Consider the following 25,739-nt stretch of genomic DNA (forward strand, 5'->3'; position numbering starts at 1 on the left):
ACAGGTGTCATTTTTATTGTATCCCCTGTAACAAACGTTCCCGAAGGAAAACTGTTGCAGGTGTAAAGATGTATATTGTGTCTATGCAGGAAAAAGGCAGGGTTTATCCAAACACCCAAAACTTTCCACTCCTGGTACGCGTTTCCAAGCTGAACGCTGTTAAAGAAGCTCTTTGTATTCACCTGTACGAGCGTACGTGTTAAAAAAAGATTAGTACCCATTTGGAGGGGGCGGCATTTGATCCAGGATGTCCTTAAAACCCCCAAAGAAAACTTTGAACGGGTAAAACAAATCTAAAAGCGAGAGAAAAAAAAGAAATTGCCTGGAATAGTCAAGGACTACACGGTCTTATTTTAACGCCGTGTTCCTCAGGGCAACCTGAAATTTGTTTGCAACACAGCTGCTACAAACTGGCTTTTTACTTATTCTGTGATGTTGGACCGAGGCTGGGGTTGACTCTAATCAAAGCCGTGGTTCCTAATTCCATTCCTGAAGAGGATCTTGTCTCTGCAGAGGCCCAGCAGGACGGCAGATCTCGGATCAGTATTCAGTTCAGCCCTCCCGGAGCCTTTGATTTCAAGTTGGATCCTTGGTCGTGCGCTGCCACATGCAAAACGAGAAAATCTCCCCGGACCCTAAGTCAGAGGTTTGTAGAAAGAATACGAGCCCAGACTCAACCGACCCCCACCCGAAAAAAATCACTACACTTTTGAGCCCCCGACGGGTGATGACACCATAGGAAGACGGTCTGGAAGCTAACAGAACAAGCGAGTAAGAAGTGCGCAAGCTAACAGAACCGAGTGAAGGTCAGGCCCTGTCAATAAGTGGGTCAGAATGGAGCCAGAGCAGCAGCTCCGATCGGTCTGAATTAACGGGGGAAAAGGTCTCGTGGACAGCTTTGTTCTGGCGTGCTGCTTTGATATTTTCATCAAGAAAGATGACAAAGACCTTTGAAGCGGCACCGTCGTTGACGAACATCCACGTCCCAGCCTCATCATCCTCTATTTTCCCGGTCCAGGTCGGCTACACGTGGCAAGTTTCACGCAGCGCACCGCCTCACCCTGCAGCACCTTTGATGTATCATTCATGAAGAGGCAGCCCTCTCAACACAGCCGTTTACGCCGGGGCTGTCAGCTTTCTAAACACGGATGTGCGGATTTCTGTGTACATGATGGGATGGTGAGTGTTCGCACACAAGCCTGTCCCTTCTTCTCACCCATCCCAGCAGCAGCAGCAGCATTGCTGTGAGAAAGAAAGGGATCGGCTGAATGCTAAACAAACATGTCTGCTGAATAATTGAGGATCTCGGGCCTCTCTGATTTGCACACAGGCCTTGTGGACCTTATCTCCACAGCGACAGGAAGATCGGCGACTCCCGAACAGCAAAATCAAGGCCGGAATCTCCAAAACGGTGCAGCAGTGTTTGTGTTTTAGCATCCTTTCAGCACCGCTAATCAAAAACGCTCATTTGTAAGTCATCAAAAGTCAGAGTCAATGATTTCCTCATCTCATCTGCAGAGTCACCTGACTGACAAGGCCCCCCCCACACATCTAAAAGGCTATGGGGTAAGTCGACATTATGCAGAGAATATATAAGATATACATGTACCTGCAGGCACACTTTGACAGACTCTCCAAATAATATATGTCCATCACCCAACGATAACCCCCACTGTCAGATTTCTGCTTGCAGAATGACTGCAGGCGTCCCTCCTGGTCCCCTTCTTGTCTTTTATCCTCAGGATTCGTTCTCTGGCTCCTTTTGGCCATGGGCAGTACTTCTTTGGCCCCCTGTGTGTCCCCATCCTCTCCCCTTGCTCTCATTAGTGCAGTGTTGGGGCCTGGGGAGCCAGCCCGCTGTTCCCTCCCACTTTGTGCATCCTCTCTTCAGCTGGCGTAATGAGCACATAATCAGCCGGGCTCCCCGTCAGCACCAGAGGGCCCTGGGAGCGCCCGGCCCAGACAGGGGGTGAGGTCACAGCAGGGTGTCTGAGCGTCTATCCTCCTGCGTCCAGGTTACACGCACCGCTCTAGCTTCCCTATCGCACATCAAATGACCCCCATCTCACAGATCACAAGATAAAGCACCGTCACTTCCTCTTTCAGTTCAAAGCCATCCTGCCTAAAATGAGATTCCTTCCTTTAGATAATGCTTTAAAAGAAGGGCTTCAGAAATATTTGAAGGCAAATTTGATGTCTCAATCCTTTCTACCCATTCAAGGCCCCATCTGTGGTAAAGCTGGTGAAAAGGCCATTTATTGCAGCCTTTCCTTTCAATTGAAGCGACCCTGTTAAGAAGGCGCAAGGCTCAATAATTCAAAAGAGTTCCATGGCTAAAACTAAGTAACATTTCTCCCTGAAGTTGCCTGATCCCTCAATGTCTCTGCAATGTTGCTCTACTGACTTCTTGGGTTTAATGATAATCACATCTTTGAAGGCCAAACATGAACTGAAAGGCGCTGAGACAGCTGCCTATGACCAGCAAGCAGACGTCCCACAAAGCTAAGGCAGAAGGACCCAGAATACAGATCTCACAGTCCCTTAATGTGCTTTAATTTCCTTAAAATCCAGTTGCAGCTCTTATTTGCTCCCAGCGTTTTGACCTCTTGTCTTCCAGCAGTGTAATTTCACGTCCCCTTCATCATGTCACAATGTCGCACACTGATTAAACAACCGAGATCAGTTTTCTGCTTGGAAACTTCACACAGACGTTGCTGTGTACCAGAGCGAGAATCAACAGGGTCACAAATGGGTCAGCATTTTTTTTCCTAATAAAATATCTTTAACTGATTTCTATTGACGCTTAAGTCAGCCTTGGATTCCCACGAGCAAACTCAGCCCCCCTCATAACAATTTGCCATTGACTGCTCTCAAAGAGGACTTTGTCATGCGCATCGCCGCGATTATGGGACCTAGTGAATCAACCACAAGCTCTTCTACCCAGGATACGTGAAGAAGGGGCTGAGCTACAACAGCTCTTTCTCCTAGGTGCTCCGTGCGCTTCTGAACGTGCACCAGATAAGGCCAATCTGATAAAATCCACCTTCAACCAGGTGAGACGTCAGACAGGCTCTCCTGGCTTCTGGTTAAGGTTGAAAGCCCAAAGGCACGTCCCACAGCCGGGCAACCAAGCAAACGGGTTCGTTAAGGTCCAACCAGAGTGAGACGCAACAGTGACAAGTTCACGCCTGCATGGCAGAACCCAGCAAACCCCAGAGAATTACGACAGAGGCGGAGATCCTGTGGTGAGCAGCTGCAGAAGGATTCCGTCCTAACTATGAATAAGCTAACAAGTTAATAAGGTCCACGCCTGAGCAACTGCGACAACCTGATGTTAAATTACTGGATGTGGAGCGACTGGTTCGCTCCTGCCAGGCTGGAACCTGGAGGAAAACCTCCTGTTCCTGAAGCTTGGAGCACCGAGCCTTTTTAAAGCAGCTACTTACTAAATGTCCTGGTGTTGGCGAACGTGAGTCCTTGAGTCCAGCAGATCCGGGGACGTCAAGAAGAGGCCATTTCATCTGCAGGTACTGTGGGAGGGAAGTAAAATTAGAAATCAGGGAAAAGAAAGCATCTTCCTGTTCCTCACAAGACCGCATAAAAGTTCAAAAAAAAAAACACACTTTCATTTTTGCTATGTAACAATGTTCCCGAACAAGGAAAAACCAAAGCGAAAAGATTTACATCGTCAGTAGCGTCAGTCCTGCTCTCCGCGCCGCCGATCAGCAACGACCGATACCGTCGTTCACACAGGAAGTCATGCGCGGAATATTAGGCCTGTGCACGTGTCGCTGTCGGAACACGGTCGGGTGTGTGCGTGAGGTGTACGACCGGCGCAGCTGACATCTGCAGCGAGCCCCGGCTCTGAATGGAAGCTCGGCGGAGGACTGTGAAATTGCCGTTTGTCAGGGAAAAACAAGAGGCCAGCTGTGGGCGCCCGTTGCTGAGTGGGTGGGACCAGACAGCTGGAAGGAAGCCACGGCCAAAGTTTGAGCCGTGGATTCCGAGGAAAACTCCTGCCTCTTTAATGAAATCAGCTTAGCCTCTTGACCCAAGCAAAGTGTTTGGCTTTTGTCGTAAAAATAGGTTGCATGTGAGACGTCCCCTCCACTGCTGCCCCGCGTCCTGGGGGTCAGCGCTGCGATGCTTCTGTGACTTAGGGATCGCTAGCAAAAGACTCTTCTGGTCCTCCAGCAGCGGCGATAGCACACAACAGACACACACACAGATCCACCATCTGCTTTATCGATCTGGACACACTCGCTCGTCACGCTCGAGATTTATGTCCTTCGGATTCCAATTAGTTCAAATGGTTTTATTAGTTATGTTTGGGCCAGCCAGACCTAGGTGGACTAGAGCCGTTAGGAAAACACAACCGCTGCGATGGTTCTGCAGCATCTAATGTCATTTTAATTATCGGCGAAGAGCAAGTTTCATCTGGAGCGCACATCTGGTCACCGTGGAGACAGGGATTGCGAAATCTCAGAAAGGAAAGCCGTCCGATAGCAACGTTAGAGGAGTTTGCCTCTTTCCGACCTCGGCACGGGATGAATTATGAAAAGCAGGCGAGCTGGAGGAGTCATTTATTCAGCTTGGATCTTTTTAATCTTCATTCATCACGTTGGATTTGCAAAGAGGAAGGACGTTCGGGTGGCGATGGGTTAAAAATGGAAAAGACATTATATCAGGAGGGGGAGAAAGGGAGAGGAAGGAGGGAGGAAAAAAAACATTTTCAGGAATGAGTTTGTCGGAGCAGGCAGAGGGTATTGTTTCCTGACAGCTGGGGTCCAACAGAGCACCGAGGCAGGGGGAAGGGGACCCTTTGGAAAAGGGAGGAGAATTCTTGGAGTTGACATCAGCCCTCTTCATTTCCACTATACTTGCTCAAGGCTGAATTGTAGGTTCCAACTAATGGGCCCGAGTCCATACAACTGTCAGGAGGCAGTTGCTTTTAGAGGCTGCTGGCTCCCCATTGAAACCTTACTCTGCTGTGTGCTCGGCCGGTGCCTAATGAATGCTCGTCTCTGGGGAGAAAACCCAAAACAATACAGTTTTCTCTGTCTAATCTATGTCAATCACGAGTCCTTCCACGAATGAAACGAGCGCTATTGTGAGCGTTTGGTCTTGCCTGGCCATGCCCACGCCGATTCTCCCACCCAATCCATCCTTCATCTGACAGCTTCTGCCAGGACCGGGGAACATGCCCACAGGCACTTTTGTTGCACGGCACCTACATTTCTCCTAATTGCCAGCGTCTCCCGTGGAGCAACTGTTCACACACTCCCTGAAACCTGCAGCCAGGTAACGCCAGCTGCACGCTGTCACGTTAGCTGGAGTCCGCGCTAGCAGCAGCAACACGGCGGGAGGAGTGGAGCAAAGGAGTGCGCTCTGCTCTGTGAGGCCTTACGCGAGACAAAAGGCAAAGAATTGTGAGCTGGGCTGCTCCAAAAAAAGGAAAATACAGTCAAAAACACACACACGCATATGGAACACAAAGAGACTGTCAAGAAAATAGGCGGCTATGCAAGAGACTGCGGGTAAAATGAACGACTTAAAGCGTTACGCGATCAAGATTTAAAGGGGAGCTAAGCTAATGTCAGTTTAACTGCAGAGCGAGCTTAATTCCGGTCGTTCTTTACGCGTGCCCTGTTTTAAAAAGGAAAACAGACATATGGTCGGCGTCTATAGCAATGCTTCGGGACGGGAGTTGGAAGCTCTGCTAAGTCGACTTGGATAAAGTACTGGCAGAAAAGTGAAGTACAGCTGATCTATTTCTGAGGCTCTCTAATTGTCTTCCAGCCGTCCCGGCTATCTCCAGCACTCAGAATAGACATCAGATGAATGTGCTACTTTCACGGAACCCAGATGCAACAAAGGTGGCAGAGATGCCACTGAAATTCTGGAGCCCTCTGCTTCCTTCAGCACAGAGAGCGCAACATATGTTCTGGGGCGTGTGGGCTGCCAGGCCTGGGTTCTAATTGTTACATTGCTCACACAGAGTGGAGAAAAGCTCAGCCAAGAGTCTTTGTCATCTATGAAGTGTGTGGTGCTACGCTGCAGGCCAACATCAGAGCACGGAGAAGAGACAGATGTCTGGACATTTGCTGTCAAACTAAGTTGGACGGTCTTGCCAAGAGGACGGGGGTGGGGGGGGAGGATCCCAAACTTTGATAGCAACACGCTGCCAGCTCCAGTCCTGCGGTGTGAAGTCAGGATGGCTGTCAATCAAGAGTCAATCGAAAAAGATGCTGTTGTTTGTTTGTTTGTCCCAGTAAAAGAGTCAAAACTGCAGATGTGCCTCAAAATCTATGGACAACCTCTCATCCAGCAAGCTAGTCCGCGACCATTAAAGGAGTAGAAATGTTAAAGCGGCAGCTCAGATAAGGGTGGCTTTGCCTAATTTATAGTGAATAGCAGCAGGAATGCCTCCACGGATTTCTCCTGCAGATAATGTCAATCACACACTGTGTGGAGAACCCCACCCCATTGTTTTCTTTCACCCCCCAACAGAAAACAAATGGGCCGCACAGCTTGGTGTTTGGCCGAGGCGTTAATTACCATCCCCTGCCCATATGAACAGCAACTCCAGACAATGGGCCCCCTGCTCACCAGCCCCTCCCCGGTTCGCTCCGCTGAGATCACCTGCTCCTGTGGGGGCCATTGACACCTCAACCTGATCGTTCCCCCAAACACAATTAAAGCGTTGCAAACAAAGACAATGCGATAAAAAGCCCCCGCCTCGTTTCAGAGTTTGCATTAAGGCTCATTGTGCGACAACATTAAAGGCAATTACGCCGACAATTCTTAAACAAACCGCGGCATTCACTCTGCAGATTAGTGTGTAATTGATGGGGAAACGGCAGGCAGATCAGCTGTCAGAGCCACAATGCTCAGAAGTTTAGGGGGGAACTGTTGCTTTATCCCACCTCGATGAAGCAAGAAGATATGGAGGAAGTTACCAATTACAACATCTGATGTAAGAATGTAAGCTAACTAGGAGAGAAAGCTTCGCACTTCTGACAGAATCACATCTGGACCAGCCTCACGTCAGCAAGCCGGCACTCCAAACTAATGATTATCACGCGGTTGCAACCACGTCTTTGTTTGCAATGTCCTGATTCACCGGTCGCATCGACGCCGCCGTCTTCTGCAGATGCTGCCGTTGCATCGCAGATGGTTTGTGTTTCCTCTGGCTCGTTTGCTCAGAAGTAGCTTAACCGACACGTCTGTTTGCTAGCGACGATGTCAAAGCAAAGGATTCAAGTTTCCCCCACCTTTATTGTCCGTCACATAGTGACAGAGCTCGAAACATAAAAAGACGCAGCAACACATTTAAACCAATAAGATGTCGTTTTTGCTATAAACAATGGAAGAAACTACAACGTTTTTTTATACTCCAAATAGATGAAAGCAAACTTGTCGGCGGCGTGGAATGTGCGGTGTACTTGTGGCAGAAAAGTGATTTAACGACATTAAAGAAACTCAGTGACAGGAAGTCAAGTTGTTTTGGTTGGTGTAACCTTTTCATCGCGGTCAGTTTGGGGAGAAAATTGTTAATCGTCGGCAAAAACAGGCTTCGGGAATCCTCGACGGATACCCAGTAAACAGGGTAAACAATAAAAGTTGCTCAAAAGGACACAGAAGTGCACGCTCAGGCGATCGGTCACCGGTTTATTTAAGAAACTCCCGACGGCGTCCACCTGACGGCAGCTGCCCTGCAGCATTGACAGCGTTCTGCTAATGGCTACAACAGTTTGAAGTGTCCATTAGCCTGTAGAGGAATGAAGTTAAATGACCACGACAGGGGCGCTCCCTCCGTTTGCAGAGCCTCTATTGTGACCCGTCTGGTCATCCCGCACTCTTATTCACAGCTGCGAAAAAACTGGGTCAAAGGTCAGAGATCCAGAGCCCCACGGTTACTGTGGCAACGGGGACCTATTAAGGCCAGGCTCGTTCGCCTCTTAACGTGCTCTTGTACACAAAAGAACTATTAGTGCAAAGAGGGCGAGATGAGAATGAAGCGCGGAGGGTGCTCGGGGGAGGTCCCGGCAGCGAGGGTTTTACAAGACGGCTGCAAACTCTCCCCAGCCGGGTCTCTATATGTGGCCCACGTCAAGTACCTATTGGTTATTGCAGACTCAGGGGGGGGGGAGCGCTGCAGCAGCGCGACGTGCAAAGCCGCACATCTCGTGAAAACCACTCGCCAGCTTTAGAAACCGGTGTCGGGTGACGGCGTCTCGCCCGTCCCGTCCCAGGCCAGCGCGACGGGCTTCGTTCGAAAAGTCCTGGGAGCGAATTCCCTGCTGTTTCACTGGGAAAACCGCAGTAACACAACACACAAGGCCAGGATAACCCCCACCCCCACCCCCGACCCCCTCCTTTAACATTCTGCCCCAGTGCGTGAGCTGCCATTTCAGTGGGAGTTTACAGTTTTTTTGCAACTTAAGCAGTTATCATTTTTTTAATCACTCCCCCCTCCCCCCTTCCTCCTGCATGACATGATCCTGAGTTATTGCTTCCTCTAACCGCAGCCTTTAGAGTGTTACTGTGGAGCACATGAGTCTTTAAATGAAGCCGCCAGTGTTCGCATTGTGCTGCTTTTAATCAGGTGCAGTGAAAGGAAAATGTTCTGGAGCCGAGCTGATGGTGGAGTCAGGAATAAGTGAGTAATTCTCTTACAGAGAAAAACAGCAGGTCACATAAAACTCCCTCTATAATTAGACGCACAAGAAAATAATTATGCATCTAGCAGAGGCAAGGCCGTCTCATAAAGATGAGCACCGCGCTGTTGGGCTCAATTACTGTAGGTGAAGTCAGTTCTGTGGTTTTCCCATACCTGAGAGCCCCCGCTTTCCACTCCACTTAATGCCAACGCGACCTGATGTCCAGGCGAGCTACGCTCCCGGCGTCCGGGACAATGTCCGCTTCCACGTTCCCGTGGCATTGTTTGCCCGGAACATTTGACGCGTGGAGTCGCCGCGTTTTACTCAAACCCTGGGCCGTAAATGTCTGAGTAATTAACTCCAGAAGACGAGGTGGTTACCAGCGCCCGGACTGGCACTGACAGTAAAACCCAGACTCGGAGCAGCCATCCTGGCGTGCGCGTCCACGCTACAGCAGTGACACACAAGCATTACTTCTTCTATGGAAGGGTTTCGATGGGAGAACGTGTCCCGCCGGGGGCACTGGGGAGGCAGCGGCGAGTCCGGCGTGCGCGGAACAGCGCAAATACCAGAGATTGTGTTCCCTCCACACGCTTGGCGAAAAAGCCTAAATATAAGAGCTTTCTCCTCTTCTTCCAGAAATTGCAGATAAATATTTACCCCCGTCCCTCTCGGGGCAAATCTGCTGATTGGGGGCAGGGGGAAGGGGGGGCACACTGGGTCATTGTTTTCTTTGAACCTTTCCTTGGCTCACTTTTATAAACTTGCTAAAAGAGGCTGCCGGTGGCAGGAGAGGCATCTCGGGGGAGGGGGGGGGGGGGGATCAGTTTTGAAAAACCGAGGTGGGCATAAGTGGGCGTAGGGAAAGAGGGAGGGGAGAGGAGCCTAAATTAAACACATTTGTTTCTGCTCTCACATACCACAAGTCTTATGAAAACAGAGGGCTGATTGTGTTCACTCTGCAAGTCCACCCACCCCCCACCCTTCAGCACCACCCAACACCACCACCCAGCTATAACCCCCCCCCCGCCTCAGCAGCAACAGGAGCCCCTCCCCCACCAGCCACCTCCTTCATACAGCTGCCTGCAGATGGCTCCTGTGTTAGTCCTCAGAGTGCAGGCGCAGGCCTGTGGGCCCCCGCAGACCCCCGCGCCCTGCCTCATCTCAGATTTTACTACCTGACATCCAACTCACCCCCACTGCTAAGAACTCGCTGGATTTTGAGCTGGGGGAGCTCCACTCTACCCCAGCTCAAAGGTTTCCTCCCGTTTGTTTCGCATCTCTGTGTAGCTGCGGTGCTGCACAGGTTTAAAATTTGAGGCATCTTTAATTGAAAGTACAAAATCAAAACGCGCGAGAATCAGCCCACACGCGACGTCAGGCTCGACGTAAGAAATGAGGCGGCAACGCTAATTATAATCACGGTGTCGTTAGAGTAATTGCAGTGATCTGGAAATGCTAATCCACCAGCAGGTTAGCAGCTGGCCACTCGCTCACTCGGACCTGGACTGTTTATGATGTTGTAGGTCAATCTGGAGAAAGGTGCCACAACAGTGCACGTAAGCCGTGCACACCCTGTCCAAAGGTTTCTTAACCTCTGAAAAGTACCACCCCCCCACCCCCACCCAAACAAGGACTGGCCTCTGGTGGAGAATCAAACCCTGATATCGATTCCTTCCTTCAAAAGGCCCCGCGTGACGCGGTGCACGTAAGATTCCGATAAATCAACTGGTTTGATACTTGCTCATATTTTGAACTTCCAGCGTGGAACAAATCGGGCGACTACTGTGACATTCCCCGGGATTAGTTATGCGTATTGTCAGCAGACTGCAGGGAGGTCTGGAGCGCCGCCAAGGCCGGTTTACACCTGAAACATTTGGAAAAGCCATTTTCTGCTGTCCGCGCGCTTCACTTCCATCTTGCTAGCCACACTAGCATCATGTGCTCAATGATAAGCAAAGGATGGGCTTGGATCTAAAGGGCTTACACGGCTGAAGGTTTGGAGCAGGGACGCAGTTTTTAGATGCACGCCGGAGAGAAAAATGGCTTTCGTAAAGTCACAAGACAGAATGAGGCTGGGTCACGGGGTCCCCTACCTCTTCAAGGTTCAGCAGCTCTTTTGAAAGCAAAACAATAGAGAAAGAGAGAAACATTGGCGAGGGGCTGCCTAATTCCTGACAACCTCATTTTTTGGTTTTTGTCACCGTTAAATAAACATGTTTTAAAACTGGAGCTCAGGAACTGAATCATACGAGCTGTCACAGCTTCCCTGAAGAAGAAAAAAATGTCTTTGCGGCATTAAGACAAACAACAGAAAACTCAAGGTTGGACGTGATGTTTAAAACAATACCCAGCTGTTGCTATCTTTCTTTTTCAATGAGAGAAAGGAGGTGATTATGATCAGGGGCTGCTGTAAATATCAAATTACCAGGGACGTAGTTTAGGAGAGGCCCCCTTCGCAATTACACAGTATTCAGGAATGCGGAGCGTGATTCCCAACAACGCAGAACTTTGGACCAAAGACCCATGTTGTATGTTCGGCATGACGGTAAAAGGTTCACAGGCGTCGTTCCAAAAGCAGAAACCTTCATCTTTCCCGGTTGCTGTCGTCCGTGAGCACCACATTACAACCACAACACGGCGAAGCTTCGCTCAATTCGAGCTGCGCGCTCCTGCAAACAATTAGCACGAAGTCCAGAACTGTAAGCTGGTCAGAGACCGAGTGACTGGGAGAGAGCGAGGGAAGGGGGGGGTCGGGAGGAGAAGGGCGCTTGTGCACAATTACAGCGGGGATTTATGGCCTGAGAAACAATTTATAAATCACAGCGCCTGAGCTAATGTGCTCCAGATTGCGCTCCACGCAGCTGCAATTTTGGTTGGCGTGAAACGGCATAATAAACCTGGCTGGAGGACGTGTTCGGGGGTGGCGGGGCGGCGGTGCCGGAGCTGGGAGAGAAGTGGAGATTGTGGGTGGTGGCTGAGATGGGCTCGCAAAGTTTGGGACCTGTATTAAACAAAGAAGCTAACGCACGGAACACGGCGCTGTTGAAACTGCCGTTCCTGCCTGATCTGTTGGCTACGACGCGTAAACCCGCCCCCTTTCGGTCGCCGTCACTCGTCGGGCCGGACCAGGGTTCGCTCGGTGTCGGGAGGAGCTTTTCGCACCCGCAAATTAAAGTGCGTCAAAATTAATATCCCGACAAATGCTGCAAACTGATCTGGTGGTTGTTGCTGCATGCTGGTGTGGAAGAAGGGATCGGATGTGCTGAGGGGAAGCCTGGGCTTTTGTGGCCACTCAGCCAACTGGCCCTGAACCTTGACCTCTAACCCTTCACCCTGGGGGGCAAACAAAGCTCTGAGTGACATCTGAAACTAGACACTCTGTTGGGAGAGAGTGTCTGGACAGGTCTCAAATAACCCCATTAACACCACAGAAAAGATTTATGGCTTTTTATTCTGCCGTTGCTGAAACTCTGCCGTTGTTGACTCCTAACGATGCCTCCAAATAAAAAAATAATCAAACAATTGGAGGCGCGAAGTGCGTTTCCTCTGGAGAACCTGCCAATCTGGCGTGGGGTTTAGCTCCACGGCGGTCACCTCATGGTTGTGATTCCCAGCGATGCCAGCAGTCAGGTGACATTTGACTACATTTAATGAGCTTAATGCAAAGAGAGGTCGCGTCTCAGGAATCTCTGATGGATTCCAGACCCGGTGAACGGCTCCAGCGTCAGTAAACTGTAAATAAAAACAAAAACCTTGCCGCGGTAAATGCGAGCCTCCATTGCCAGAATGCTGAAAGCCACTGTAGTATTTAAATTAGGCAAGGAGGGAGGAAGACTCGGCCAAGCATTCTGTAGCTCAGCTGTGAGGCTCTAAGCCGTTGCCCTGGGGTCTTTGTCCTGCCTTTCAGGGCAAGTCTGAGGTAGTCAAAGACCCTATTCATGACTGGCGCTCCCCCTGCCAACACACCCATACAGCCCCAGTCAAGTCAGCCGAGAGCTATAGAGCCTTCCCATTTCACACGAGAATCAGACCTGCCCCTAAAGCCTGCTTCAGGGATTCCAAATAGCCAGCCCCTCCAACCCATGTTCAAATCAAACAAAAGGCCTCCTTGGACTATTCCATGTCATATATGGCTGATTAGATCTATTTTAGTAATCCAGCGATACCAAATTTAGAGCAAATAAGTCGGGTGATGGGTTTAATGTCACGCAAACGGGCTGTGGAGCCGGCGTCGGACGCCAGCAGACGGTCCCACTCGGTGTGGGATTCAACCATTTTCGGTGAAATGGAGCAGCCACAAGGCGAGCGTGTTGCCGCGGCCCGAGCTTATCAAACGATGGACTCTTCCCAACACGAACCCAATGAGGTCGATCATCTGAGGCAGCACAAGGGGGGAAACCCTGCATCCGTGTGTCTGAGGAACACAACGAGGAGCATTAACGGAAGCGGCTCGAGAACACGACCCCGTCATTTTAAACCTGCAGTTTGAGAGAGCCAGTGTGTGTGTGTGTGTGTGTGTGTGTGAGAGAGAGAGCATAATAACATCTGATGTTCTGCTGTCTCTGCTTAAAGTGTGTGGCCTCTTTCATGACTCCATGACTTGTCCTTTCTTCACTATAATCTGATTTGTTATTCCGCAGAACATTGTGACTTCCTAACTGGTCGAATTGGTTTAATAGGTTAACTGAGGCAGACCGAGGGGCATCCAAAGGTTGGGTGATTATCAATATTAGGACGAGCAGCATGACTGCGTGACAGATTCGGAAGTAGGGAAAAGCTTCTGAAATCCCACCATCCGTATCAAAAGTGGTCGTATGGAAACACCACAAAACTACTATGGTACATAATTATGATGTTCCTCCATGATTAAAGAAAACTTCTATTAAGGACATAGAAAACTCTCATCTGACGTCTGCTTATCTCTTAGAGAATCGATGACACGAGTGTGTTGCATTTGTATGCAGGTGCAGCTTGTGCACGTGGCGTCCAAACTTATGGGATGCGGCCAGAGTGAATTCTCGCTCCTGGACAGCTAGCAGCCGCGCGGCTAAGCCCATCCCCGCTAGATAAGCGTCGGCTTCTGTATGGCCGCCGCAACCCCGGCGCCCCGGCGCGTACCTGGGCAGCGTGGCCTTGGTGATGGGCGAATGCGTTTCTGCGGGTTGAATGTGAAGCACAGGGAGAATTCTCAGCATCGGTGCTGCAACGCGAGCCCGATCTGATAGCCTCCTGCTGTTCGCTGATAGCGCCGCGGCTGCCAGCGAATGGCCGAGCCTTGTGGTTCACGGTGGAGAATACGCTGCTCTGCGGGAGACAATCCCTCTGATAAGCAAGTGCCTTGAGGTCTGGGAACCAGCCCGCCTCAGGATAACAGCCCATGGAAGAGCAGAACCCGACTCTTCCCTGGTTTATGCCCCCGCTACATCTCAACAACAATCTCTCCCTCGCTCCCTCACTCTGCCTGTAATGCTTAAACTGAAAACAGCTGCTTGGAATACCAGACTGATGAAACCCTGTTTAGAGCTTTTTTTCCTTTCTCCTCCTGCTGTACAATCATGTTTTATTAGCATGGAGCAAACCATTTAAGGTACAATTATACAGGCAAAATCTTCCTTTATGTGAGCGAAACAGTAGTTAATACGGCTAATGTGGCAGACTCTTCCATTTCCATGTGACCGTAAGAGTTTGGCCTGCTTTTATTGGGAGCTCTTTTATTATTTTTCTTAGGCATTTCAAATTCAGTGACTTTACGTGCAGCGCATTAACGAGCGTGCGTGGATTAAAGCCTCGCCGTGATCATTTACAGGACAAAAGAAGCCTCGACAGCTCAGGTTTGAATTGATCGCAGCCCCACCGTGAAGCCACGGTCAGGGGCTGTCCCCGACTGTGCTACCTGGGAGGGTAGATCCGGACAGATGACGGGTCGATCCCCCCCACCAGGTTAACGCCACAGACACAACTAAGTTAGTGCTCACGTGACATGTGTCTGCACCTCCCACATTTCCATTTTTTTTTTAAAAAAGGCTAAGAACTAACAGCTGTATTGGGATGATTTTGCGTTTTATTTGGGAAGTCATTGATCCTAAATTTCCTGACCGTGGGAACGTCAGCCCTCTTGTTTACTGCGTACCTTGGGCCATGTGCCTCTCGTCTGGAAGCCCCCCCCCCCCAAATATTGCTGGGGAGGACCGGCACAGAGAGCTCCAGAGCAGCTCTGGCCAAACATAGCAAATGAGAAAAACACATTAATTGATAAAAGCACATTTGCACAAATATTCATCTTGACACATCAAAGGGATTCGTTGATGCCACTGAAAATGGGGAGTCTGCAGCTCGGGAGAGGAGATGTTGGTTATCCTTCCCTCAAAGGGCGAGATGCTCCTGATGGGCCTGGCGCGTGTGAAGCCTGAGCGCTATAAACAGAATTTCTAATATCAGGCAGGCCGAGTGGGTGTGTTAGGTAGGGAGCTAGCGGGGCTGTGGGGCTGACGCCAGCTCATGCTTTCCATAGGGACCAAAGATGGAAGGATACAGACCAGGACTGACACCATTTCTGACAGCGTTACTGGGGAAGTGAACATCATCTGTATCAACAGCGGGCTGCTGCTGAAGCTACAGAATCAAAAAAAAAAAAAAAAAAACCTGGCCGGCGAGCAGCTCTAGGGTGGTTGGTTAAGATAAGTGGTTTATAAATGTAGGCGCTGAAAATTAAATATTTAATACAAACTGCTTTAGTTTGCCTTGCGCTAATTAGCCCCGACCTAAATTTACTAACCAATGACACGCAAGTCATCGCAGACACCGGCAACCGCAATAATGAATACCACACTTTCACAATTAATATACTGCCCCTCTACAAGTTTGAATATCTCCACCTTCTCTTCAAACAATTTTAGTATTCATTTCATATGTTCTTATTTGCCAACTTTAATTCGACTTCCTCCAATGCTTCATTATCAAAATGAATCACCTCCAGCAGGAGCCCCCGGGCCAGCGGCGGCATTTCTGCGGCCCCTGGCAATCTGCATTTAATTGAATACAGCCACCAAACCGGTGTATACGTGTTTGTCTTTAAAGGGAAAATCTTTTTTAAAAACTATCAGCCTAGTGAGAAATGTTAGCTCTGTTGACACAGCGCTTGGCTGAAAAAATATTTGCCCGCCAACATTCAGGAACACAGCGGCGAGCGTTGTCGGGCCGTGAGCGCCGGACACTGTTCCCTGTGTTGCCGAGCGTCCGCGGGGGCACGCGGCAAGGTGAGCGAAACGCCGAGCGAGCCACCTGATGAAAAGACACCTCCGCACAAACGGCCTGTGCTTATGCAGGGTGAGGCCCCTTTTATCCAGCAGCACAATGTCTGTGTTGACTTTTCTTTGTCTGCACATTTTTAAGCGCTAAAAGCAACAGAAAGTCGAGAGGGAGAGAAGAAAGAAGTCAGGCAGGCATGCGAGCGCAGCCGCTGACATGTTCAGACTCATACGAGATCTCCGTATCTCCTAAACAATTTTCTATCCAACAATCGTGCTAAACTGCTACATATTTTATGATCCGGCTAGCCGAGCTCTCGCTCGCTCGCTACGTTGCATAGACAAGAGGCATTTCGCTAAATAGCGAGAAAGACGACGACAGCGGAGTCACCTGTGAAGACCTAATGAAATTGAAGGGCGTTGGCGTCAAGGGCGTTAAGTAATCCCGTCAATAGTCTGTCACCACGGGAACAATGTGGCGATAATCACCACGGTGGATCAGCAAACAATAAGCTGGATTTGTTAGCAGAGCGAGATAACGAGAGGGGAAAGAGCAGCTCTGGCTTTCCCCTGGCTGCTGTGGGCTGCAGAAGCGGAGAGGAACATCTCTGCAAACATGAAACCTCCTGACGTCTCCGTGGATTACAGCAGAATATCAGCTCCGAACAGGCTTTGAATCAGTTATGCCCGGCCCTCGGGGGAGCTCTGTGCCGACTGCGTGTAGGCCTGCCTCTCGTTGCTCATGATGGGGTTGCCACATCCAAATTTTAACAGTCCAGGCCTCTAATCCATCTGTTTGCAGCGCTGCGCTGTGAAATCTGTGCGCTCTTGAGTAACACCTGGCATCTGTTGCTCATATTCTATTGCTATTTAAGAGAAATCTGTGGGCTAAAGTGTGCAGGAAATGCTAACGCGAAGCCATGTGGGCTAACTTTCTTGTCTGTAATTACAAAAACATTTACATTTACCCAGCGGACCGTCAGCGCTCTGAATAGAAATGCATGCCTGTGATTAATCACACCTTCGGCTTGGGAGAACAACAGTGCCTTGTGCGGAAGAACCGCATTCCAAATCATGCTATCCAAGGCCCAAACAATGCTAGCTGACGCCGGGGTTGGTCGGGAGCCGAACGCCAGAGGTGGCAACACCCACGAGGCCGCCCCGTGGGCAAATAATAACAAGCCGGTCGTCCTATTCCGCCCCAAACGTTCCACACTATAGCTGTTGTCGGGCAGACCAAGACTGGTGGAGGAATATCACCGGGCAGACGCCATTAATCCGTAATCCACAGGTGTAAACAAATTAAGCAGAGTAACGTGGGCCTAAAAGCAGCGTGTCAAAACCCTCATCAATCAAACGCACAGTGTTCACTCACCCCGAGCAACACGGAGACCTTCAGACGTCTGTTAAGTATGCCAGCTATTGTCTGGCTGCATGTTTTCTGCCACGCTGATGATTGACAGTGTCAGCTCACTCTGTCCCATTGACCTCATTCCCTCCCCCCGCCGCCACCACCGCAACATGGAGGATTATACCTCTGCATCTTAAATCCGTCGCTACGTCTGCCCGAAGTCGCAAAAACAGCCGGTTTTTTTCCGCGATCCTCCTTCTTTTTGCACAGTTTTGCCAGTCAAAACCACACGAGTCCGAACAACAACAAGTGAACCAAAACAGGAAAGAACAGCAGAAATTATTGTCTGAGCATGTCGGTGCCTGCTAATATGCTCAAAAACTGCTGGTGTTTTAAAGAAAAGACGGTATAAATACTGATAATATCACCAAGTGTGGGCAGAGTCGCCATTTAGTTAATGAGCCCCAAAGGAGACCTCCAATGAAGCCATCAAGACTGCTCAGAATAACAATGGTCAACTAACGCCTTTCTAATTGAATGGAAGGTGGGGGGGGTGGGGGGGTGGGGGTCTGGAACGGTGAGAAGGAGACACAAAAAAAAGGGAGGGGGTGTCTTTTCAGTCACATGCCTGCCAGGACTTAACGAAAGTACTTGTTTTTTATTCCTCTTTCCTGGGGGGGGGGGGTAGATTGGGGGATGGCCGAGAGAGGAGCAACGAGGGATTATTTCAAGGAAGTTGTTCAAGGAAGTTTTTCAGTCCCCAAGGGGACTGAAAAACCAACTTTGCGTCGCGTTCCAATAAAATATCGGTTGTATTTCAGCTCCCAAAGGACAACAAAGTTCTTTCTTTGTCAATTAGCTGGTGGGTTTGTTAAGATAAAGAATGGAAACCCGGGGCAGGCGCGCTCTCCTGCCCCGGCCGGCGCGGTTGGGACGGGATCGCGGCACTGTTCCGGATGACAGCGGGCGCCTGCTCAAGCTTCCCCGCGCCGGGAAAGTAAAGCAATCACGGCAAACACCCGTCAACGGCGCTCACTTCAGACTGTCAACGTTATCTCGGCTCGAAAAGGGTCTGGACAACAGCTGCCACGGCCCTGGCGGAGGAAATGCCCCCCGAGCTTCTGCCCTACGTCTGCTCCCGACCCCCAGGAACACCTCTGACTCTTTGTACGCTTTTGAGCAGAAATGGCTGCAAAAAGGTCGCGGCGGGAGCAAATGCGGCCGCCGCCGCCGCTGCGAGGGAGTCGCGTTCGGCGAAACCCGTCCAGTAAAACACAAAGGAGAGCAGACTTGGGGGAGGAGGCTGACTTGAAATCATCTGAAACTTGGTGCGCTGCTCTTTGCTGCCAAGGAGAAGTGCTTACAGGAAATTAATAATGAAAGCACACAAGATATATAAGCGGCGTTGAAGCCCTCGTAAGGTCGCAGTAGAATCAGGAGCCCGGGCGAGAGCAAAGCGTTGTCATAAATCCATCAAATAGGCAAAGATTTCACCTTCAAAACACGTATGACTGTATAGCTGAAGCCCCCCACCCCCACCCCACCCCCATTAAAAGAACAAAGAAGAAGTTACTACTTGTTGAGAGGCCACACGGAGGGAATATGGCGGTCTAGTGCACAATGAAGTTTGATGCACGAGCAAAGTTATTAATTGTTCGTATGTTGTTGTTTTTTTTACTTTAGTCCAACCAAAAAGAGGGGTGGTGGCGGGAGGGGGTTTGGGAGACACGCGCGACGCACACTTACTGTTCGTGCACTCGGGGACAGGGATCCGTTGGGTAGGTATGGATTGGTGAGGTCTGGGATCATTAGAAACGGGTAGCCGGGGTAGTGAGGACTCTTGAAAAAGCCACCATCTTGCTGCCTCCTCAGCGCTGCAGGGATGAAGACCAGTCAGGGTTAATGACTCCACATGCGCAAATCAAGCGTGCACAGCGCGCGGCGCGTTCTTTTCTTTAGCTTTTACCTTCACTAAAGTAGTCCCTGGCTTTGTCATAACTTTCTGAGTCGGCTCTGGTTTGGGGGCGCCTCTCTGCTTGCTGACAGAGGAAGAAGAAAGGTTGGAAGTTTTAGCAGAATAAAAGCGTTTCGCCCCCTCGGAGCCAGAAGTTGCGCGGACGCGCGGCTCTCTTACCTCGGAGTCGGACGAGCTTTCGGACTCGTTCACCAGGGAAGATTTAACATCGTCCAAGTCCCTTTCCGCCGAGACATTCTCGGATATCTTTTCCTCCTGCTCCCCTTCGTCCTTAAAGGATATCATCTCGTCGTTGGCCCCCAGATCATCCCCACCGCCCCCGTTTAGTTGTGGCATTTTCGCTGAAAAGCTCAATTACAGGAAAAACGACTGTCCAGAACACCTTTGCTTTCTTTCTTAAACGATCTTGCTGCTAACGCGTCGCCGTAGTTGTCAACTACAATGAAGTGTTCATGTTTTAAAACTCCGATCTCATCCCCAGAACTTGATCCCGCGGTCCATGACTTGCGGCAATAATCCACACTTTGAACCGAAGCACCGGTGGAGATTTGGCGTCGGCGCCCGGATGCGCAACAACTTGGCAAACTTTGGCCTCCCTCGCAGCCTGCGGACAACTTCGAGCCTCCTGCGTGCGCGCGTTCGTGCCCGTGGTGCAGCCCGAGGAGCGACCACATAAACTACCAGCGGCACAGGCGACAGAGAAGAGCGACAAACACGTCCGTTTTCATCTCCTGGTATCCATATCTGGGGAAACTGGCGCTCGGGTCAGAAAAGGGAGGAAGAAAAACACGCGTTGGCTGCACTTTTCTTTACTTCTCCCTCGCTTTCCTCCCACAGGACCGACGCTTGGCCGCGTTACCGAGACACGCAAACTCTAGAAACTCGTGTAGAAACCACCTAAAATGCGTCAAAAAAAAAGAGAGGGAATTCAGCTGGTCGAGCTCGCCCTTTCCCTCCACATCGCTGCCGGAGAATGCGCCCTGAAAATTACTTGGTCGTTCAAGTGGAAGAAAAAGCGCAACCCGCTCGCAGGGGAGGAGTTTGCGCTGAAAACCGACACTTCATTCAGCAGATCAGCTATTCTTCAACCTCAGGGCACCAAGAGAGTCCCCGCAGAGGCTGGGGGGGGGGGGGGGGGGGGGGTCAAAGACATGGCTGTGCAACAACCACTCACGGCTCTCATTAGAATTAATATTATGATTATTATTGAGTGGACATGGGCGGGGTTTTTTTTTAATGATATGAGCAGAATTTTTAATGTTTTGTGCAAATCTGAGCGTGCTCACGTGGTCTGATACCTGCGTTGCAGAGGTGAGCACGGGCAACACACCGCGTCCGTGCGCGTGCGCGCGCGCAAATGACAGAGGCTGCAATAACAAAGTCGTCATTACGCCGTGCCACGTGAATGGCGCGTCTGTGTGAATCCCGGGACAATGCACTGGTGAAGACAATAACACCTGGGGTTCGGCCGCTGTACAGACGCACTGACCCCCCCCCCCCCCCACACACACACACACACACACACACGCACACACACTGATAGACCTCCCCCCACGCTGATTTGAGGAACAGGATCGGAGGCCTGGTTTCACTTGAAGCCGTAGAAGAACAAGAAGTAGTCCCAGCTTGTGTGTGTTCCTCCCCATAACTCCTAACAATCTCGGTGGCTTCAGCGTCTCCTCGCAAACTTTTCCAGAGGTGAAACCCCCATCCATCGTGGCGGACGCCCTTTGCATCCGATGCAACCGGACAGGCTTCCACAGCTGGAGCAAAAAGACTCACTGATGTTGTCAGCTGCATGTCAGCGAGCTGAGGGTTGACTGACAATCCAGCGGCGTCTCCATGGACCTCATTAGCTCCCCACTCTGGGGTGATTGTGCGTGCATGAGTGTCGGTGTGTGTTTACAGTTGCAGGAGCCACACTAAGCATAGTTATAGTGAGACAGCGGCCCGGTCTTGTACACAGAAGCACACGTTTGCACTTGCTTGCTCACACAGAGGTGGATATTTGCCCTCAGGGTACACCTCGATGTTTTTGTTGCCCACACTATGCAGACAACGTCAGACCAATGATGCTTCTCGTCACCCGCAGTCACCGTCGTCCAACGTTGAGTTTTCTTTCCTCCAAAAATACGGGAAAGGGAGACGTTTCTCGCAAGCTTGTCGGGGATGTAATGATCCGCACATGTCCCTGCAGGTGTAATTAAACACACTCGCCGCACACGTACCCTCGCCTCATGAATGATTAATAAAGAAATCAAATATTAAAACAAGTCAACAGTGGGGGAAAAAAGCAAAGAATGGAATAATGGCGTGCAGGAGGAGTCACTAAACAGGGCTGCAGGTGGAACACCGGGAGCCTCCCTCATTAATCTCCAGGGCTGTGATGTAACATAAAGCCTTTAAAGGGAGAAAGACGTTTCCAGAACCAGAGTTTGGGCCTCGAGAAGACTGTTACCCGGCAAAGAAGCTGTATTTTCTCCAAGAGCAACCGTACAGCCAGTTCCTCATACGTGTTTCCCCTCCTCCACACTCACCTGTGCCTCTTTCCCGCCTGGCTGGAGCCGGATCGGTTTTAACTGGGAGCTGATGAGGGGTCATGAGAGATGCGCACAGCCGCAATCTTAGCCTGGAGGCAGATCAACTGGTGACCGGTAAATTTATTCAGGGGGTTCTGTCCCTGCGTCTGCCTCACTTTGAAGTTGCTCCCTTCCACCTCGGCCTTTCCGTACGTGACCGTGCGCACGCTTCTCTCCCGGTCCTGTATGTGCACGCCAGGCTGTATTTCTGCGTGTGCACGAGAGGTTCGGAGAGAGAAGGCGCCTGTCTATACCAGCTTTGGGGGATTCAAGGTCGTCCTTTCATGTTTTGCCAACCAGCAGTCAAGCAGCTCCCAATCAAAGCCGCGCTTAATTCAGCAGTAATTCCCATCCCTGCATCACAATTTGGGGTCCACCACTTTGGGATGGGGGGGGGGGGGGATGCTCTTTTATTAACGCAGCCATCCCACCCTCATTTGGAATTTTGGTGGTTGAATATTAAAAATCCATACATGAATAATTTAGAGGATTTAATAGTGATAATAGAGCCTTCCTACAGCTCTGGCCTGTCCCACAGGCCTCTCACAAAGACACTTCCTGCATCTTGACAGCCTTCTAGTGGCAGGATGCAGTATTGCAGCATATGAGCCTTACTGGACGGGGCTGGACAGGGGCTCTTCTACAGGAGGCCCAATCCAAACCTGACACCTGTGCAGTGGGGCAACAGGTGTATCCCACGCTCCAGTGGCTGCCCGAGCTGTTTGATTCCCACGTCACACATTTTCAAACACAAGTTCGGTTAGTTTGAACTTGTTTTTAACCTTCCATCTTACGGCCCAGAGGCACTTCCTGATTTCCTGCTCACTAAAAGTCAGAAGTATTTGCAGTTTCACTGGCTCCTGATTAGTATTAGTCATAAATCATTTGTAAAAAAGCATATTTTAATAACCCGTGTATTTCAGCTTTTAGGCACTCTTTGTGGGGCACAAAGCAGCTGAATAGCGATGTTTGATGATGAACAAATAGTGATGTTTGACAGGATCCAGCTGAATGTTAATATTTGCATTTTTGCCTAGCATGCTAATTGGTTAGCAAATGCTGATTTGCATTTTTGCCTAGCATGCTAATTGGTTAGCAAATTCTGTTTTAATTTATTAAAATATGGTAATATGGTGTAATGCCCCCCCCTCCACACACACACACACACACACACACACACACACAAATCAGTTGTGTGAGGGTGTGCACGGGCAGAAATGTAATAATGTCAAAACTTGCAGGTTTTACAAGTTTATACATATATGAATTGGCGCAGCCTTAGCTCATGTGATAATGCCGTATATGTGGATCACCTGACGCTAACCATCAACCCAAACTGTGTACCAACACTCTGACCCATGCAAAGGCAACAACATCCCCCTGAAGAATTTTCTTCCACTGCAGACAAACTTGCACAAGTCTTCATCACCGCGGTGCCATATTACCTCACCTCTTCAGTCATAAGCTAAGTCTGGATGGGAGTGCCTCACACAATTGTGAATCTCACAAAAATAACCTCATATCCGTTTTAATCCACAGAAAGGTCCCCTTTCCAGGCTATTGTGGGCGTATATGGCATTTAAGACTGTGAGGATATGATTAGATGACAGTTTTTACTGCCGTAGGGGTGTAACTGAAACACGAACCTGAGCCAAGAAAAGGCTAAAACGTTTTCCCCCTATGCTGATCTTTTCTCACATTTGTAGTTTGCACCTTCTTTCAAACGCAGTTGGGTTTTTGGGACAAGAGGCTGTTTGTTTGCAGAAAAACGCCAGGAAAGAACGTTACTTTGGTGGCGTTAGCGGACTCAGATAGAGGAAATGACTGTTGTTTTATAAAATGATGTTTAAAACTGCTGCTGTTGAAGGGAGCCACGAGACATCAAACATGCTCCAGTGTGGATTTACACATGTTGCCAAGGGCTCACTGGAGGCTCTTTCCTGAAATACATGTTCATATATTCCTTGTCCCACAGAGGTTGCTTTGAAAGAGCCTGACAACACCACTCTCCTTTGGAGGCTGCAGCAGCTTCACCACACTTATATTCTCCAAGTGGGCAGGAAGAGGCCCCTCAGTGGTGCTGAGGAGATGCTAAGAGTTGGTGTCCCTTCTTGGTGGCAACTTGGATCAAGCATTTGCCCGTGGAAGCGCTCTAGATTTATTTTTCATAAGGAGAAAACAGGTTTTCATGTCTCTGACAGAGGAGCATTCACAGCTCTGTGACTGCTGGGATTGTCCAGAAAAACCTGAGTCAGAGTCTGTCCGCATGCTACATTTTTATTGATCTAGTTAACATCATTCCTCACAGGGTCACAGTCCTCAACTGTCTGTGTTTTCTCAGCTGAGGGTGCACGGCGCCACTCCTCAGAGGGCCAGGAATTCTTTCCTGTAAACCTAAACAGAGTGAGGGGCTGCTGACTTCATTTAATATGTCCAGCAGGTTTTTGGGGTTTTTTTTTTCTTCTTTATGAGCATTTTGCAAAGGAAATGGTTTGCATTATGTGTGAGCCATACATTCAGCAGAGGCATGCATGGCTGCAGACAGCTGGGAGTAACTCGAGCCTCTCCGTCACTTATCAGGCCAGGCATCCCTGCCATTTCCCATAGCCATCTTCAGGCCAGAAGAATCCAGCCATTGTTTTCCTCTGTGTAGCCCCCAGTGTTGACGCAGCAGGGCCTGGCCAAATGTTGCCCGAATTTGAAAGGAAAAGGCTTTTGTCTATGTAAGTTTGAGCTGTAACATCCAAGCCTGATGGCGATTTTGCTGCTTTTTTGCTGTCTACTTGTGGAGAGCAGCTGCACCTGCCCTGGATGTCCACAACAGCGTCTGGAGGAGACACTCCAGACGAGAGGCGTCCGCATCACTCGGGCAAAGCAACAATGACTTTGCTGCTCTTTTGGCTCCTCGGGCCTGGCGCCTGCTCCGTGTGGCCTCCGGATCGTTGAGCCCTTCACATACCCGGCTTATTGGACTTCCTCGCGTCCCCTTGTTTTCATGGCTCTAGAATTTCCAGGATGCTTTTGGGCTGTCTGTTTTACACATAGAGACAGGATCCCTTGTGGGGGTTGTTAGGAGGCTACAGGGGGGTAGTAAAGGGGTCAGGGAGAAACTGACAGTCTATTTCCTTTCTCTGGCCTTGGGAAACTGCACCACAAGTCTTCTGCATATTTTTAGCCTCCTTTCTGGCTTTTACCAGCATGTATTCACAGGAGATGGTAACATTATTCCCAGTCCATCAGGACTTTTGCTTTTCACATGGAGCACTTATTATTAGTGTTGTCTGTTTTTAGCTAGTTACACCCAGAAACTCAACGTATGGAAGCCATCAGTTTTATGTGTGAGCGCGGGGACAGAATCTCCTCCGGGGCGTCCAACGGCTCAACCCGCTGCTGGTAGACGCCTCCGATTTGACTGTCGCGTGCTCACATGTTGCTCCACATGACAAGTGCTGCTTTTCTCTGGCCTATTCGGTAGCAGTGCATGTATATATGCATACATGTACACAGACATGCGACACGCGTGCACACAGCATTGGATATCTGTCTGTTTATTGACTTTATAGACATAATGTTAACCTTAACCCAAAGATCAAGTCCCTCACAATGGAGGTGAAACTTGTATTTTGGTCCTCCTTGTGTATGTAATGTAAAAGACTGCAGACACACAAACACACACGGACAGACATCCTGTACTTCTATCTTTGTGAGGACTTTCATAGGGACAATGAATTTCCCAGTTCCCAACCCTAACCGTCCCAACTAATCCCTAACCTTAACACAACACAACCTTAAAACCATGTCTCATAATGTAGTACAAGAACAGACACACACACGCACACGCACACACACACACACCTCCGACTGTGGATTTTGCTCAGGGGTTTGGATGTTTTCAGGCAAGAGAACAAGTTTTTGCAAACC

General features: G+C 49.8%; 1 protein-coding gene across 5 annotated transcripts in view; it reads right to left on the reverse strand.

Annotated features, from left to right (window-relative positions):
- Positions 1 to 20,258, reverse strand: part of tcf7l1b (transcription factor 7 like 1b) — a 28,268-nt gene extending 8,010 nt beyond the window's left edge. For 2 of the 5 annotated variants that reach the window (XM_029829758.1, XM_029829756.1), the window contains exons 1-4: positions 19,399 to 20,253; positions 19,231 to 19,303; positions 19,011 to 19,138; positions 3,447 to 3,530 (exon numbers count right to left, since the gene is read on the reverse strand). In XM_029829758.1, the coding sequence (XP_029685618.1) occupies positions 3,447 to 3,530; positions 19,011 to 19,138; positions 19,231 to 19,303; positions 19,399 to 19,575 (462 nt within the window). In that variant the 5' untranslated portion in view covers positions 19,576 to 20,253. Of the gene's footprint in view, positions 1 to 3,446; positions 3,531 to 19,010; positions 19,139 to 19,230; positions 19,304 to 19,398 lie in introns of all 5 variants that reach the window. The other 3 variants (XM_029829759.1, XM_029829757.1, XM_029829760.1) reach the window with 2 other exon arrangements.
- Positions 20,259 to 25,739: the final 5,481 nt, after the last annotated feature.

This window comes from Takifugu rubripes, chromosome 21, assembly GCF_901000725.2.
Source record: "Takifugu rubripes chromosome 21, fTakRub1.2, whole genome shotgun sequence".
Lineage (NCBI taxonomy): Eukaryota > Metazoa > Chordata > Actinopteri > Tetraodontiformes > Tetraodontidae > Takifugu > Takifugu rubripes.